Here is an 18,479-nt window from a genome sequence, read left to right on the forward strand (position 1 = left end):
AAAAAATAAATCATATGATCTTACCATATATAACGTTTTGTTATAGTAAAGAGTTAAACGTGTATAAACGAAATCGAAATTTTATATTGGAGTTCCTAAAGTTATCTGATTAAATGAGTGGCTCAGTTCAAAAGACAGTTTAAAAAAAGAAAATATTATTTCCGTAACATTCTGAATTCATTACAAATTATAAATTATGATTACAAAATTGTCAGTCATTTCTTTGTAAAAGTCACATCAGTGAAAATTTTTCTTGACTAACAGACATTTATATATTTGTGTGTATATTATGTTTTTCTTCAAAATTTACTCACAAAATTAATATTATACACGCTTATACTATATCATCGCTTTTATTTATTTATACATTTTATTTTGTTAAATATATAAAAATATATAAAAAGAAAATGTACTGTGTGCACGTATCATATTTTGTTAAAAGTAAATTTTTTGTACTATTTGTTGGAGATTATATCTGTTTTATTATCATTTATGACTTGTATTGAATATTATCCAACAAAAAAGATTGTACTGCAAAAATTAATATGTATATAGAACGTTTTATTAATACTAATTAATACATGTTACTAGTGTCACGTAAAATTTATATTCTGCATAACTTTCTGCATGTAAACTTATTTCATAACGTTACAGAAATCAAAGAAATTGATTTACTTGAAAATATAAGCATTTCTAATATGCATTTAACAGAAATTAATTATTTGTAGATGTATTAAGAATGGTAATGTAACTTTTGAAATTAACAGTGTCGAATTTAACATGCTCATAATTAATTTACTGAATTATAAATTAAAGAATTGTTTGAACGTATGCATCAGTAACAAGCCCTAAATTACGTATACTATTCGATTAAAACATTTTTCGTAAAAGTCTCGCATTCATCCTGAAGCAACCGGTGTTATGCAGTAAAAGTTAATTAACCATAAATGTTGTAATTAGTTATAACACAAAAATATTCAAAACCAGCTACTAAGTAGCCAATGGAGCCAAAAGACTTATAAAAATACAAAAAACTGACGATGTAAGAATAGAATCTTAACGTGGTTTCGCAATATTTGGAATTAATCACAAATTTTTTGAATACACAAATTTTATGTTATCATTTAATATTATTATTAAAATATGATATTTCTAATATAACCTTTTTATTCATTTCGTTATAATAACAATGTTATGATATGACACGTGATGCATAAATGATATGTACGATGGTATAAAAAGCTGTTGATGAGTTGAAAACAATTAGAAACTAAGAGGAAGAGTTAAGCGTAAAATATTCGAGACCTTCCACTTTGTAAAATCGAAAGTTTCAAAAGAAAAAAGGGGGCACTTCAGACACGTAATGAAGACAAATTGGTTAAACGATGCAAAACGAATGAGGAACGTGAAACAAATTTTTTAGTTAACGTTCTCAATAGAATGGACCGGGGAAGAACGGAACTCGCGTTCTCATGCGGTTAACAACCGCAGAATTCAAATGGGTGCGCGGGTGCACGTTTCCTCGTCTTCTATTTCCGCAATCGGGATGCTAAATTTATCACGCGAGCTCTGTCGCGGTCATTCGGTTGAAATTCGTTGTGAAACCAATCTTTATTGCGTTACACGTGTCACTATGTATAATTTTTAGAGAAAAAGGCGTAACTGCACGATTTTGTACTTTTCTTGTAGATTTAGAAAATTCGATTACTTTTTTAAATCGAGTTTGAGCAATTGGATACATTAACGCACTTTGAGCGAAAGTATAAACATTGAAGAGAATATCAGTTTGTATAAATTGTTGTATTGACATTATATGAAACTATATATATTGACATATATATATGACATATATATATTGACGTATATATATTGACATTACGTGAAACAGAGAATTTGTCATTGTTACTTGGCGTATTGTTTAAAAAATGGTACGTATGAATTAAATTGAAAGAGGAGAAATACCTAATAACTAAAAATGTCGAAAAATTGAGATTCGCTAGAGAAAAATTTAATTCCTATAAGTATACACAATTGTTGCAATTATTGTTCTAAACTTATTGTTTGAAGTTGCAGATAAAAAGATGAAAATGATTTAAGAAAAGAATCCGTTATAGGTCATGGAAATATTCCCCTAAAAATATTATTATTATATATAGGTATTGTTTAACATTTGACTTGTCTTTTTAAATTATTATAAATAAATATAATTTGTGTTAACTATTTTTAATAATTTAAAATTTGTCAACGAATATTGAGGATATAAAATTATCCTCGGTTTACGATACGGACAGCTCATCTGCTATCTTTGAGAAGTTGAAATTTCTCACATTGCAAATTATAAAATTACAACTCGTACTGCGTCGACAACTTAATTAGCATCTTAAGCGCTCGACGAATCCGCTCAATAGCAAACGACGTGTCATAAACTTCGACATCAGATGAGAACTCGACAATAGACCACTAGACGATGTCACTAACGGGACGTTACGCTACGCATCCTTAACCAGGTACGCACAAGACGCACCATTTGCGAAACGCTCACGACAGTTCGACAGTTACAGGATTGAACAGACACAGATTCCCACCTCACAGGAAACATCGACGAAAACCCATCCCCTAGACTGACACCTACAATATGAACATCAGGCGCTTCGAGAATGAGAATTTGTGTTCAATACGCTCCCCCTTACGTTTTTAAAAACTCTCATTTACGTTTAAACCAGACTTACGTTCATACAAGATACTTCAAATAAACATACAAATTACAAGCATACTAGAATTCTTTAATCACCCTCCACCTTGAGCGTTAATATCGTTCAAGGTTCGCGACCCCAACCGAGCAGTTGCAATTTAACTGATCGCCACCTAGTGAGAGGTCGCAACAACAACAGAAGAAATTATCGCGTTAGAGGAAATTATTATGGTTTCTTGATATAACGTGCACTTGCCAATTCTTTTACCAAATAATCAACGAAATTTTGAATCTGAATGAATTGTTACTTTAGAAACAAAATTTCTATTTTGATAAAGATCCACAGATATGATTGAATAATGAAACACTTTCATGCAAATGTATAACATTTCAAGCAAAAGATTGAACACGTATGATCTAACAAACTTATACATCTATATCAATCAGGAATTAAATTTTATTTTACTACGTTCAATATATATATACAAAGTGGTTGGTAACTGGTGGTACAAGCGTTAAGGGGGTGATTCTACGCGAAAAAAGAAGTCAAAAATATAGAATAAAAATTTTTCGTTTGAGGCTTTGTTTTCGAAAAAATCAACTTTGAATTTTCGCTCGGTACGCGTGCACTTTATCACGTCTCGTTATATATATATTAAGTTTATAAATATTTAATAGTCTTATTTTGTTTATTGTTGCATCTACGTTCACTGTATGGTATAGAATATCATTGTTTCTTATTAATATTAATATCATTATCATTAACACAATTGTCATCACTACATTATTACTTTGTTATATATCGTTATATTTAAGTATAATCGATAATCAAATTTCCTCTGTGGCACACGTCGCATAGCGTACAGTGACATAAACGAATGTAATACATTGCGATCGTTTCTGTCGCGCATTGGCTATCAGAGACTTTCCTGCTATTCAGAACACGTAATTCAATTTGAACCGTGGTAATCGCGTTTGCGGGTTGATTAACAGAACCCCTCACCATTAATCGCGCTCCCAGTATGTAATTACATTAGGTACCGATACCCTCGAAGGTTTCCTCTGTTCAGGCACTAATAATCGTCGTGAATTTATCGAGCTCGCAATTCCAATAGCGTTTCGTTATAATATTTAGAATTTATAGCACTAGGATACCATCTTCGACAATATTTGGTGAACGGACCGAAATCCGAACATACCTGAACATACGTAGGTACATATCGCGTGTGACGGATACCGATTACCGATGAAAAAGATCGCACGAAGTTGAGTCGTTCTTCACGTTCGATTTCTATTAACCGACGTTTATATTTCCGGTCTTTGTTGCACTTTGTTACACAATTCCTATTTATGTCTATCTTCGTCCAGAGAACGCGTAAAAAGAAACATTAAAATGGAAAAGCTGACTAACCTGTAATCCTATAAATCATCGGATGCCGTAAACAGTGTAGACCGTAGCTCGCGAGCGAGAGATGACCGAACTCTTGAAAGTGTAAGTACGTAAGAATGAGAAAGAGTAATAACATGTGATGTATACAACGCTGAAATGTATAAGCAGATATATTATGGTAAATGATGTGCCACGTAAATACAGCTGATGATCAGCAAGCAATCTATAGATAATATATGTATAATATAAATATGAATATAAATACAAATATAAATATTCTATATAAATATTATTATAAATGTTACGAGAGATTAAGCAAATTATGAACTATTATCAGTTGACATGTCGTGCCGCTGATTCGACGATTCGAACGACAATGTAAAAACTGTTTAGGAGTGAATGGCGAATAAAATATACAATAACGAAAAGTTTTTTTTAATAACCTACCACTTAACTGAGTTATTATTAAATAAATATAATTAATAATTATTTCTTCTAATTTGAATTTGCCTTTGAATTTAAAGAATTATTAAAATTATCGATAGTATTAAGCAGTAACGATTGAAAAACGGAATTGTAAACAATTTTTTTTTAACAGATCAATCTTGTTTTCTAAATAAATAAATAAATGGTTTATACAAAAATTTAAAAAGGAATCACAGACGGGATGTGACATTGGAGCAAAACTTTTATGAAATTAATTATGTATTAAATTTATTTAAACGTTATCTTCGTTTAGAAATCTACATTAATTTCGAAATTATTAGTTTCGAAATCTACAAAAGAATTATAATTGCTTCTAATAATATCTACATTGAAATAAAGTATGTATGTAATATAATTTCTAATTATTAATACCCGTTAATACCAAATAAATAATATTATTTCACAGCAAATTTATCTTGTATTTTTACTTTTCTGCTAATTTCTCTTTCATTTTTTTCTAGCAAATCTATCATTTTATTCACATGATAATTCTATACTTCAATTCCAAAAATCTGAAAAATGAATTGTTTTATATTTATCCTACCAGATGTATGAATAACTAATTTTTTTAATGTGCCCATAACCTTGACAATTAAATATTAATGAAAAATAATTTCAAATGTTTTATTATCTGGGCATAACTGAATTCGTTATTATAACAATAACTTGCTATTTCCTGTGATTAATCTTTTCTCAAAATGAATGAAATGTTGTTTTCAATTTTGCACTCAGAAGACAAAATTTTACTAATTATATTAATAATACGTATCAAACGTTTCAAGTAATCGTATTAAGTATCAAATAATACGTATCAAGTAATATGATTACTTTAATATCTTTAAAATAACTTCTCACATCAAATATCTGCATTTGCTAGTTAACATATTTGTAAGTATTGATCATGACAACTTTTCATATCCTTATAACTTTGTAAATTATTGCATTATTGAATTTCACAAATAGAAAACGAAAAAAAAATTAAAAACTGTGTATATTACATCTGATTGTTATAGAAAAATTAATTAATCAGGTACGCATAACTGATTTCTTATTCTTATCTTTATTTTTGTGTTCTCGTTAATAAAATATTTACAAACATACGAATTAACTTAATACACTAGAATTAAAAATAAATACAAAAGTAAATAGCATGGTAGTAAAATTGATCTCTTGAAGAAGAGATCGGTTTCTCTCCATACGCATATACATATGTATTTCCATAGATATAATTTTATTGTTGTTTCTATTTGAAAGGATTATAAGACACAATATCTTTTTTTTTTTTTTTATCAGAATCCTGAATTTATTCAAAAGGGTAGGAATAAAGATATTCAAACTTTACATTAACACTTGGATGTTTTGTATTTATATTAATATAACAATTTCCGTATTTAGTAGGTATGATTACACAATCTTATTTGTACGATAAAAACATAAGTAAAGAAATAGTATGAGTAATCAATGATAACAACAATTGTTGTACGAATGATGAATACATATGTATGACCAAGTATATAAAACCAACAAATATGGTCTTTAATAACATGGAATATCGACAAGTGAGGGTGCATCGAAAAATGTTAACGTTAGAAATATTGTTATATCTGGTGCGAAACAATTAAGATTCAGTTTTCAGTGCTTTCATTATAACCAACTATAGGTACAAAAAAACGTTCCATGAAAGCTCTAAAACAATAAATATTTTACTGTTCGATCGAGTTACATACCCAATAAGCTTTCACGGAACATTCTTGACCTCGTCTTTTATTTATGCGGTAATGTGCATACATCGTCACGATTTACAACTTCCGGTTTACGATTCTCTCTAACCTACCGTCAAAAATTAATCTAATTTTATTAAACAATATAAAATACAGTTATATAACATCTCATATTACAATTTGAAAGAAAAAAATGTAATAACTTCTTATATTGTAATAAATATGGTTCATGCAGTGGTATCCTTGGAGACTAGAAACATCTCCACGAGTTTAATCAGATTTTCGATTCCTTCTAGATAATTTAGATCAAGAGCATTTTGATCCTCCGCTGGGAAGACGTGCGTGAAGTCGATCATGTTAATTCTAACCCAGTTCTGTTTCTCTTTCATCGAACTGGTAAGTTCGTTCAGCAAATCGTCGTAATCTTCTTTCATTCTTCTAATGTCGTCGTCGAAGTTGTTGACGTACGAATGTGTACGGCAGAGTCGATCCACTTTAAAGTCCGGGCTACACGATCCACTTCTATTCAAAGTCTTTTCTTTGTTCGAAGAATTATTCTCGCCACTCAAGCTGATGCTCCTCTTAATAAAATGTGTCTTCTCCATCGTCCGATTCCTGTTGCTTTCGATACTTGAAACTGAATTACTCGTCGCGTCATTCGTGTGTTTGAACACATTCGATGTGGTTGCATAATTATTTGTGGAGGAAAATGACGTGGATACGTGGCTAGGTAATTTATTGACGTTCGTGTTATTTAGACGGAGATAATGCCGCAACCTTTTTGCATCATATGCCACCAATAAGGAACTAGAATAAAAGCGGAACAACCGCTGCATACGAAAGAATAGTAAGATCTTCCACAAGAAAGAGAGCAGCATCACAATCAATTGACGACAGGGCGGTCTTTCTGGACTTATATTCAGGAAGATTTTCAGCGCTGCGCAGGAAAGAAAAGGCACCATTTGGAATAGTTTGAATAAAAAAAGTAAATTGTTTAAAGTGTTCTGGAAATGGCTTCCAGCGTTTCGTTACAATCGTTCCTCATATGACCCAATAGTGATATGTATACCACTTATACAACTATACGTACGTGACTAATGAAACATTAAAAGACATTTGAATTATAACAGCTAGCGATAGCTCGTAAATTCATAATGCTGTGTATAATTCCCTATAAAATAATTGAAGTTAATGATATACCTTCCACGACACCATTAGCATCAAGAGTCTTGCCATAATGTTTGCCAAACTGTTTTAATTTTCCGGAAGAAACGCAATATACTTGAAAGCCGGTTATACAGAATCCATAAGTGCGTTTAGATTCGGCGTACTTTAACTCCTCCTTTGCTTTTTTCTCTGGCGTGGCTACAGGATCCCACGTTCGTTTACCTATTTTTATATCCATCACGCACGGTTCCGCCATACCATCAGTAATATCTTTCAGCGTAAGGAATGTTACTCCTAATATTTTACGAAAACGATTAATCATATTGTGTTAAACTGTACGAAACCGAGATTTTTCAGCAATTAAGTGTAGGTACAAAAACTTGGGATAAATTCTTTAATAATTATTAATACATGCATAGTAAATAAATAACATACTAAGCATCGAATATATATATCAATATAACCACAACTCATCTTCTATTTTACGCAAAACTGTCCATAAAAAGCAAAAGATTTATTTAGTTCCTTTACCGTTAAAGATAAAAAAGAAATTATTCGAAAAAACATCCAATGATTTGTTATCGTAAATTAAGTAAAATCCTCTTTTAGAATTAATTAGAACCACTAACAGCTTTACAAAGAAACAATAGATATGTATTTTTTTAATCCTACAGTATTTTATAACAACCATAGATAATAACATCTATGTTTTTCAAATAAAAAATATGACAACACCAAATGTAGTAAAATATTCATGTATTCTCGTAAAATAGCAGTGACAGTGATTGTAATAAAAAAAAAGAACATTCGGAAAAATATCGTCCTACTTGCATTATGAAATTACCTAACTTTCCTCACGAATATTTATCTTTGAGTGCGAAAAAAATAATTAAATATCTTATTTTTAAAAGATAGTGTTGTATAATATCGCCTATTTTATATTAATTTACTTAAAATGACTTTTAAATTCAATTGTGACAATGGAAAACGAAATTAAGGGAATAAGAAGAAATGTAAAAAACAAATTAAAAATTCGATACTTTTGATATCTTACGTCTGCCAAAAATTTGTAACTCTGTTGTGCCGTAATATCGTGGAACATAATTCTTCAATTGTAACATAACAGGGTCTTGAGATGTTTGTAAGTTTTCATAGAACGAAATTTCTCTTTTCCCAAGTAACGGTTTAACAACAGGTTTAAACACACGGCCGTCTGACCTACGTAACATGCCTACAACATTTATTAACCCTTTATAACATCATTGGTTACATAATAAAGATTAAATAATTTTTGTTTTCTATTTCATAAACAAAAATAACAAAGTACTATGTAAATATAGATTCACAAATACTTAATGAGAAATTTACGATAATGTATTAAATAAATAGCAATAAGTATGAAATAAATATCACGTATGAACTTGTCGTTCATGAATTGCAGTTGAAAGTATTTATGCAACTCGCTCGTTGGAACTCTTTTCACAATCGTTATCAACGAAACTCGTAACACAATATTCCGCTATGTAGATTACATATACTAAGAAAAATGATTATTCAATATTTACTTTTTCAGGTAGCACAATTGTATATGTTATCGTGAAGAATTCTCACGATTTAACTTTCACTTATATAGGGTTTTGAAAAGTAAATAATATATCAAATAAATATGAAGTTCACAATAAAATAATAAAAATCATTTTCATCAAACCTACGTTATAACAACAAATTATTATTTGTCTCATTTTATCAAAATCTCGATTAAGCTCTCTTGAACCTATATGTACATCTATATAATATTTTCCTATATTTTTACATGTAAGAGATATTATATAGGTATATAGTACAATTTTATGGTTGAATTCTCAAAATAAAGGAGAAGTAATACAACTTATGGAAGAAATATCTTTATTACCAGATTAAACAGTTCAAATTAACTCAAAATCGCATCAAATCATATTTCTAGTGTGAAGAAGATGTTTATTAAAATAAAACGAATGAGAAACGCATAATTCTCATGCAAGAAATGCAAATCATTCTTTTCAAAATCCGACAGTGAAAGACTGCGTGATACCACCACCAAGGGGGTTATCTCTAAATCATCGACACAATTTCACCGACACCGAGTTCGCCGACAATATCTATTTACCGATATGTTGAAATCACCAACTATCACTTCACTGACATTGTTTTTTACCGGTAATTATTATACGTACCATCATATGTTATCGTTGATTATGCATCTTTATCTACATTCGCTCCTGTTTCTTACTGAAATCTATGTTATTGATACTTCTTATGGCTGGCAGAACTGAGTTCTTATGACTTTCCGTAGAAGAGATGACTCACAAATAGTAGTGAATTAAAAACGTGGACGGAGGATGGAATCCCTCCCTCTGGATCAACATTCTAAAAGAATTTAAGCTGATCCAAATCTAATTTTATTTTAAATAGAAATGAACGTAAGTGAAGGTAGATATTTCCTCCTCCGCCCACGCATTTAATTTACTACATATATCCTCTATTAAAACCTTCTCAACACGATTCAGGGTAATGACCTTGACAGCGTATTAAAAAGTTACGGAAATCGAAGATGATCAAGTTTCTGTAAATATTTATTTATATAACTTGTATCATTTTCCTTTTCCCTTTATTTTTTTATGCACGAATATGAATATTTAGATATAAATGCATAATTAATGATAATATATATATGCGGAAAATGTAATATTCGATAACAATAAACTGTCAGCAAGAGTGAATGTCGATGAGGTGATTGTCGGTGATTTCAGCGTGTCGACAAATAAACTTTATCGGTGAACTTGGTATCGGTGTCAGCTTCTTAGACTTAAACGTAATCCCTACTAAGGAGACTACGCAGATCGCATCTATTGGACAAATGCCCAATACCCCTGCTGGAACACTAGTGAAAGTGAGAGGTACAAATACAAACGAATGTAGAAAGAATAAGTGGAACGAATGAATGGATCGACTGAATGTTAGTAAAATAAGCATAAATCATGTAAAAAATCTACAAATAGTAAAATTGCTGCCTGAATTAGGGAGATTTATAAAGAAAACATTATTTCTTTGAGAAGGTAAGAACCAAGACGCATTTGAAGTTGCTACTTTCCTTTATCAAATAACTAAGTATCGAGATGATTCAATAAATCTGTTTTCTTCGCATTTCATCTTCCGCGGCATTTAATTCGATCAGATGCTTACCAATAGTCTGTCGTTCGATATCTAACGACGGATGTCCGGCTACCCGAGATTCCAACGGGCTTATTCCAACAGGAAGTCCATAGTTGGATGGAATTTCAGCTAAGTCCGTATTCGAAGGTTTATCAAGATGGCATAAACTTTTATCGGTCTGAGAGTCTAATGTCGTCATCGTGTTATGGCAATGAGTGGTACACAGTAATTACTTCTGCAATTAAAGGGTTGCACGATTTGCAAAGGTCTTATCTTCGCTGCAAAATCCACCTTAGCCACCAGTAGTTAGTCATCGAAGCTTATTCTAATTATCTTCGGCTGTCTTACTTCCGTCTATAAATACAAATTTCAGTTGATGAGGAAGTTCAACAGACCAGTTACTTAGGTATAATTATATGTACTTATAGACTGTAATACTATTAAACTGACTGAATGATTTTTAAAAGTCAAACGTTTGTGCGCTTCATAATATTTTTCAATACGTTATATTATTCGTTGTTCAAATAGAAGAAAACGCGAATAAAATTCGCATTTTCCTCATAAAAATTTGGAACTTTTCTATATGATTTACAGTTATAAATTAAGCATACAAGCCTGCAAAAATAACTCTTAAAATATGATATCAAAATAATATATTATTTTCATTTGCATTTTTGATATCAAATTTTAATATTAGCATTCATGATTTAACATAATTAATATCAAAGTTCCTAAAGAGTAAACATAAATTATTACATAAAAATTACGCATGTACATACATTGTTGAAAAGAATTTCCATGTCTCGTATTTTTCGTTTGACAAAATGGAAATTTTATCGTGCTACAATATCAATAATTTCATTCTTAAAATAGATGTTACCTTCGATTATTCTTTCTCACTTGAAAATCCACAATTTAAAATTTTTGATTAAGCGTATCACAGGTAAATTCACATCACACTGAATAATATATAAGGTGTAGTCTCTCGATGCTCTTTCAAATGATCGAAAACCAAAATAAGTTAGAACAAACATTTCGCGCGACGCTTAAAACATCGTATTAAGGTACTCGTCTAGATCGGTAGAGGGCAGAATGTGTTTGCGAAAACTGAATGTTTTAAATTCGCGCTTTTACCAACAAATCGTGATATTCGTTCGTCTTTTGAAACTGCAATATTAGCAAAAACAGTATTTATAAAATTAAATTAAATTCGAACAATTTTCTATTTGATCAACTACTTCTACAAGGTATGAACACGTACATTCATTAATTAATACGAGGAAACTTGTAACATTTTAGGAATCGACATTTTGAGCATACGAAAGAATCATAAAATACAACTCATATAAAGCATACGTACATTTATTGGAAATAACAGGAGAATAATTTATTAGCCACTCTTCTTTTACAATTGTTATATCTATGACATTTTACATGCCTATGTATTATTATAACCTATACAATAACTAGTCCACAACACAATATAGTATGCTCGAATACGTAACACTTTCACATAGACAATTTCGTTCGAATCCGTCCGTATATTAGGCGGAACAAAGATTACATTCACGAATTTAAACTTCACATAATTATAAACGATTATATGTCCTACCACTAGACGTTTTTCTACTTTTCTATTGCTGTCTCTTTCGTCACAGTACAAAGATTCTTCTAGATTCCACCAGAGGGCCATTGTTTTTATAAAATGAAAATCGTTCCCGCCTTGTTCTCAGAGATTTATATTACTCAGTTTATATTTCAACAGCTCATTTTACACGTGTTTTTTATTTCGCTCTTTAATTTGACTATATTATAATTCTAATAATTTGTATAGAAGTTAATATTTACGTAATATTACAGTACAGACGTGCAATATTACTGTTTATAATCCTTTAAAACGTAAGTAATATTGTAAACAATAAACAAAGTACAAAGCAATAAGTATGTATACATTTTTTTAATAATGCATAAAAAACTATAAACATTTCTGTCTGACAATACATACTATTAAGATAAGTTTTAAAACAATCGATAACGATAGTTTCTTGAAATAATAAATGATGTTTTACATAATGTTGTATATGTAATACAATTTTAGTACATGAAAAAATACAAATTCTTCATAATTATATATCAATAAATATATTTAAAATTACTATTATTATATGAAATTACTATATATTTAAAACTTATTAAAAATTCTTAATTTATTATATTAATTTATTGCATCATAAAAGGAGAAAAGGGTACCTAATATTAATATAAAAATACACAATTTTATTGAATATTTTTTCTTACATATATTAGTCTTATTACGTTTACAATAAGAAAAATATGTTTTATTTATAACACTGAACTATAATAAGCTTCATGATAACCACATACTTATTAAGCTGTCCATTTTAAACATCTTGTGTCAAGATGAGTACCTAGACACTTCATACTGCAATATCTAGCTCCACAAGGAATACAAGTATAATTACTAGGGAAACCACAAACTGCACAAAATTGTCGTTCTGGAAATCGGGATGGTTGTGCTTGAGCAGATGCATAATTAGGTGGATTTGGATTAATATTTAGATCTTCTTCCACTAACTGAGCAAAAGTTTTACGAAATCGTTGTTTATAATACTCTGCTGATCTGGTCTTTTTTCTTCTACCACCTCTATTATCTAAAGTCTCTTGAAACTTTGGAACTTTCTTGCTCATTACTGAAACAATTATAGTATTTGTGAAATGTTATAAATTGTTACGCCTACAATGCTATAAAAAAATTATATTTAGACTGTTAAACAAATAGAATTGTGCAATATATTTACATACCCAAATCCGCATGCGGATCATCGTGAAAATTATCTTGCTCCAAAGCCTCCAATGCTTTCTTTTGTCTACGCTTACGAGCAGCTTCATCAAGCACTCTCTTTTGATATGCATCTTTTATTCTACCAGATTCTCGAGCAGCCATATTTGATTAATTTATAGTAATTCACAATCTTTTAGTAAGTTATAATATAGGTTTATAATAAGACATAGGTTATAAATAAGACATTCTTTGATAGTTTTTATATTCCTTTCTCAGCTAGAGGAAATGATATTTGATCCATAAGATCATCCACTTTTGTTTGTAAGGTGTCTAAAATATCAGCAGAGATAAATAAATGCCTCTCATCAAGATCTTGAATAATAAATTTTCGTCCTAAAGCAAATGTCTCATCTAAATGCAAAAGAAATTGCTTCATAGCTGCATCGCTATAAACATAATAAATAATTTCCATTAAAATTTATTACTTCATTACAGTCACTTAAATAAAATGTCTAAACGAAAAGGAGTTTCTTTTGAAGAAAAACGTATAAGACTGCTTCAACTGTTTTATGAAAGAAAAGAATTTTTTACTTTAAAAGAATTAGAAAAAATCGCAGCTAAAGAAAAAGGGATTGTTGCACAGGCAGTAAAAGATGTACTTCAGACACTAGTAGATGATGGATTAGTAAGATCAGAAAAGATTGGTACTTCTGTATATTTTTGGATTTTTCCAGGGTAGGAACAAACTATATAATTCTGTTTTATATAAAAATAATATTACATTAAAAATAATAATAAATAAATATGTTGTGCAGAGAAAATATTACTAGGATAGAAGAAAGAATCTCTGAAGCATCAAAAAACATAGTAGAGGCAGAATTTAAACTTAAAAAACTGAAAGATGCTTGTGAAAAAGAAAAGGTAATATTGTTACAGGAAATTAGTTGATATATAATTACAAAACTTAGGTTATGTTTTTTCTATATATTTATTGGTATAAAATGTATAGATAGGAAAAGAAGATACAGAGGAAAGACAAATTTTATTACGTGAATTAGAAGAATTAAAAGCCAAGGAGAATCAATTAAATGAACAAATTGCTAAATTCAGTGATGCTGATCCAGAAGTTATAGCTAAACTTGGAGAAAAAGTACAGGTATAAGAGTATTAAAAGATTTAAATTTACATGAAATTAATACAAATTTGCTTATCTTTTAGAAATATAAAGAAGTTACAAATACATGGACAGATAACATTTTTGCTATTCAAGGTTGGTGTAAAAACAAATTTGACATATCTGTAGAATGTCTCAATAAACAATTCAATATTCCTGATGACTTAGATTACAAAGAATAAAGACCTTTGAAATTTAAACCAATTTTTATTTTTTATACATACCATTCAACTAAAATCCCTTTCGTAACATTTACCATGACTTTTTCTCTTTTGTCTTTCACAAAAATGATCAGATATCTAGATTTTTCATAATTGTCTTACGTCTGCACGCATGTGTAGTACAAAGTACTATTATAAATTATAAGCATAGGTATAAACTTATGGGTATGACTACAAGTCATTGAGTATATTCGTCTCCAAGTATTAGATAAGAAAATCAGTATGATTCAGATTATTTCGTTTAGTACATAACAAGCGTCAATAGAGGCGTTGATAACGAAATTTTATATAACCTGATATAAATATATTTTATTTATAAATTAACAATATTTTCACAGATCGTATTACATATACACAAATGAAAAAAACAGGATTATAATAAATTCATAATAGTACTTTTTCTATATTATTCAGTAAAATTATAATATCATATAAAGCAATATATTTTATTTATATTCATTACCAAGTACAGTAATATATTATTTATAAGTATTTAAAATTCAGTATTTATTTATGTTCATTCCAATAAGAAAAAGAATTTATGGAGCAAGTTTAAATTTTGGACAAAATGTATTACCAATCACAGCAAGAATTTCGATAATATTTTACCTGAGCGCCCTCTGGTAGAACATTTGGAATGTCCATGAACTATTGCATCAGCCATTAAAATACCCCGAATTGAAGCCCAGAGGAAATCAGTAGTTATACACACATTGATCAAGGCGTCTATTCACGGTCAGGCCTCAGACGCTTGTGAAATTTTGTTCGCGCAAGTGATAGTCACTTAAAGTAAGTTCGATTCTCATTTTTTTTTTTAAGTGTTCAAAAGCATTATCGAATGTAATTATTATTTTTATTAATATTTTCCATTGAAATTATGAAGAAATTGTATAAGTTACTAAATAACTTAAACAACAATTTTATATGCATGGCGTTTACAACACGTGTAATTGAATCCTTGAAATCCCATAGCTATCGAAATCGTGAAATTTTTGTTCTACTGCAACAATAATTTTCGGTTATTTTAATCAAGTATAAAATTAATGTTACGTAACGCGGTTATTACCGAGCTGCTACTCTATTATTGTATTTCCATTAATAAAAAATCCTAAATCTTGTAATATAATTTAGTCTTCTTATCACAAATAACTAATGTTTGCAAGAATATAAAAGAATTAGGGTTTATAAATTATATCATAAGCTATTGGGAAGTAAATGTGTACTTATATCATTCTCTTATAAAACTTCGTTTTATAAATTTCCGTGAGATTTAACATTAGTGTTAATTTAGTATAAAAATGTACTTAGGTACACAGTATCGAAAAACTAGAACGCGAAGTGCAATTTCATGAAGAATTTCATTAATCATAAGAGTGTTAATTTATAAAATTCTTACACCGATTAGATTAGATTGAATTCTGGGCGATGCTGCACCCAGGCATATACCCATATATAAATGTAACTTATTTGACCTTTAGACAAACTACCTAAGTCAATGTCACAATGTCACTTTTTTTTAAATTGGATGTTCTTATAATTTATATAAGATACTATATTTTATTGTTATCTTCTGCATTTTAAAGTGAATTTTATTATCTATATAACAATATCCAATTATCACGTTCTTTCTTATCATTTTGACACGTGCTGAACGGAAAATGTAACGTAACGTTTTGACTCATGATAGAAATGTTTTTTAATGTCTTTTTTCAATGCAGCAGAAAAATGTTACATCTTTCTATTTGATGATTAAATTTTTAATATGTAAATTATATAAAAATTTCTCATGTAAGAATATTATGAAATCTAAGTCTTGCTCACATGCTTCGTACTTACGTAACGAACAAGAAACGAATTGGAAGTCAAAGTTATTAAAAATTTATCTTCTATGCACAGTAGATTAACAAAAAAACGTTGGTATGTGTATGTCATCGATATCTTAAGAACTTATATTTTAACAATTTTGTCCAGATTGTAAAGCTATGGGTGTTCCTGCTGGTGATCCAGAGAAAGGCAAAAAGGTAAAAATTAAAAATATAAAATTTTAATAATTTGATTTGTTATTTTATTTGAAACATGTTAAAAATTTTCGTTAGTTGAAATTTATGTCGAAAAATGCACACATAATTTAATCTCTCATGACGTATGGAAACGTTGATACGTATACACGTGACTACACGTCACGATAATTTTGACTTCATCGATAATATGGATTTAACGTTTTATTACATTAAATAATTTATGCAATTTTTGCTCACATCTAAAATAAAATTTTTATCAAATTGTTAATAGTTATTGAATATATATAATATGTAAAAGTAATCTTTTGTGTTAGCTTTTTGTACAAAAATGTGCACAATGCCATACAATTGAAGCTGGTGGTAAACATAAAGTAGGACCTAATCTTCATGGAGTAATGGGTAGGAAAACTGGCCAAGCTCCTGGTTACAGTTACACGGATGCAAACAAATCCAAAGGTATACCTTTTATTAAAGTGTTTTTTAATACAATACCAAATTTTTTTAAAAAACTCAAATTGTATACATACTATTGTAGGTATCACTTGGAATAAGGACACTTTATTTGAATATCTTGAGAATCCAAAGAAGTACATTCCTGGTACAAAAATGGTGTTCGCTGGTTTGAAGAAACCACAAGAACGTGCTGATCTAATTGCATATATTGAACAAGCATCGAAGTAAGCTTGATACCTAGGAAAATTGATAAAGCGCGCTAGACGTGTTTGGCGGGTATAGAGGAATTTAGTACTAATATCATCTCAAACCTCATAAACATACCGCTACATTTCACTCAACTCATTCATTGATTTTCTCTGTCTGGTACTCGAATGTTTACAAAGTCTGAATAGTGACAAATTATTGTTGTTAATTATAAGTAGGTGTATCATGCATGTAACTTATGTACATTGACAGGAGTTGGACTAGATCTGACTCTGCTTCATCATTAAAGATATTTTGGTGCTCTCTCACGGTGGTTGAACCATCTGTAGATTGTGCACTATTATTTATTTGTGATTGTAAACTGTTGAAATCGTTCTATGAACTATTGAACTGTAATGCAAGAGTATGAAAATACAGATTCAACAATGAATTTGTAATGTTCATTTTTGCTATATTAACAAACAATAAGTATATCAACGTCAAAAATATGGTAAAGTACAAAATGGTACTGAAGTGATACGCCCTGCCAATAATTTGGATCTAAATTTATTTGATATTAAAAAATTGTAATAATTACACAAAAGAGGAGCAAATAGTATCTATAGTAAAATATTAACAACCCTATTCAAAACAAATGAATGGAAGTAAAATAAATTAAATAATTACAAACATTTAATTGTAGTATTTTAAACACTAAAATCCACTCTAGAAGTATTAATCTAGATTAGTATTTGTATTTGATAAGAACCAGGAAGGATGCGGTTACAAACGCCAGGAAATGTCTTATTCGAGACTTTGTGTAGTCTTGCAGTAAGAACTACTGCATTTCGATTCAACAAGTCGTGAAATTACGTTCCTTCGACTAATTTTGAAGTTATAATGGAAAATAATTCCGATTGTTGCAAAGAGCAAAAGATATTGAGTGATACTAATCATCGTATAGTGAAAAACA

The 18,479-nt window shown here is 29.5% G+C and overlaps 5 protein-coding genes across 6 annotated transcripts; 2 read left to right on the forward strand and 3 right to left on the reverse strand.

The window, feature by feature from the left end:
- Nucleotides 1–5,609: 5,609 nt before the first annotated feature.
- LOC100647372 (inositol polyphosphate multikinase) lies at nt 5,610–12,291 on the reverse strand. 2 transcript variants are annotated; one of them, XM_003394592.4, is made up of 5 exons: nt 12,009–12,291; nt 10,679–11,002; nt 8,511–8,687; nt 7,490–7,750; nt 5,610–7,226 (listed from the first exon to the last, which is right to left on the reverse strand). In XM_003394592.4, exons 2-5 carry the CDS (start codon nt 10,845–10,847, stop codon nt 6,517–6,519), a joined length of 1,317 nt encoding a protein of 438 aa, XP_003394640.1. In that variant the 5' UTR covers nt 10,848–11,002; nt 12,009–12,291; the 3' UTR covers nt 5,610–6,516. The 2 variants fall into 2 exon arrangements, with proteins under 2 accessions (XP_003394640.1, XP_012176475.1); XM_012321085.3 differs by lacking the exon at nt 12,009–12,291 and adding an exon at nt 11,529–11,665.
- Nucleotides 11,758–14,825, forward strand: LOC100646405 (meiotic nuclear division protein 1 homolog). The gene is made up of 5 exons (XM_012321087.2): nt 11,758–11,895; nt 13,947–14,186; nt 14,267–14,372; nt 14,461–14,607; nt 14,670–14,825. The coding sequence occupies exons 2-5, from the start codon at nt 13,960–13,962 to the stop codon at nt 14,805–14,807; spliced, it is 618 nt and encodes a 205-aa protein (XP_012176477.2). The 5' UTR covers nt 11,758–11,895; nt 13,947–13,959; the 3' UTR covers nt 14,808–14,825.
- LOC110119147 (zinc finger HIT domain-containing protein 1) lies at nt 12,905–13,613 on the reverse strand. Its single transcript, XM_020868550.2, has 2 exons — nt 13,472–13,613; nt 12,905–13,359 (listed from the first exon to the last, which is right to left on the reverse strand). The coding sequence occupies exons 1-2, from the start codon at nt 13,611–13,613 to the stop codon at nt 13,037–13,039; spliced, it is 465 nt and encodes a 154-aa protein (XP_020724209.1). The 3' UTR covers nt 12,905–13,036.
- Nucleotides 13,543–15,029, reverse strand: LOC100649205 (general transcription factor IIH subunit 5). The gene is made up of 2 exons (XM_003394605.4): nt 14,850–15,029; nt 13,543–13,897 (listed from the first exon to the last, which is right to left on the reverse strand). The coding sequence occupies exons 1-2, from the start codon at nt 14,882–14,884 to the stop codon at nt 13,711–13,713; spliced, it is 222 nt and encodes a 73-aa protein (XP_003394653.2). The 5' UTR covers nt 14,885–15,029; the 3' UTR covers nt 13,543–13,710.
- Nucleotides 15,030–15,478: 449 nt separating this feature from the next.
- Nucleotides 15,479–18,198, forward strand: LOC100648549 (cytochrome c). Its single transcript, XM_003394600.4, has 4 exons — nt 15,479–15,635; nt 16,818–16,867; nt 17,182–17,323; nt 17,403–18,198. The coding sequence occupies exons 2-4, from the start codon at nt 16,829–16,831 to the stop codon at nt 17,546–17,548; spliced, it is 327 nt and encodes a 108-aa protein (XP_003394648.1). The 5' UTR covers nt 15,479–15,635; nt 16,818–16,828; the 3' UTR covers nt 17,549–18,198.
- Nucleotides 18,199–18,479: the final 281 nt, after the last annotated feature.

Source organism: Bombus terrestris, chromosome 3 (assembly GCF_910591885.1).
Source record: "Bombus terrestris chromosome 3, iyBomTerr1.2, whole genome shotgun sequence".
NCBI classification, from domain to species: domain Eukaryota; kingdom Metazoa; phylum Arthropoda; class Insecta; order Hymenoptera; family Apidae; genus Bombus; species Bombus terrestris.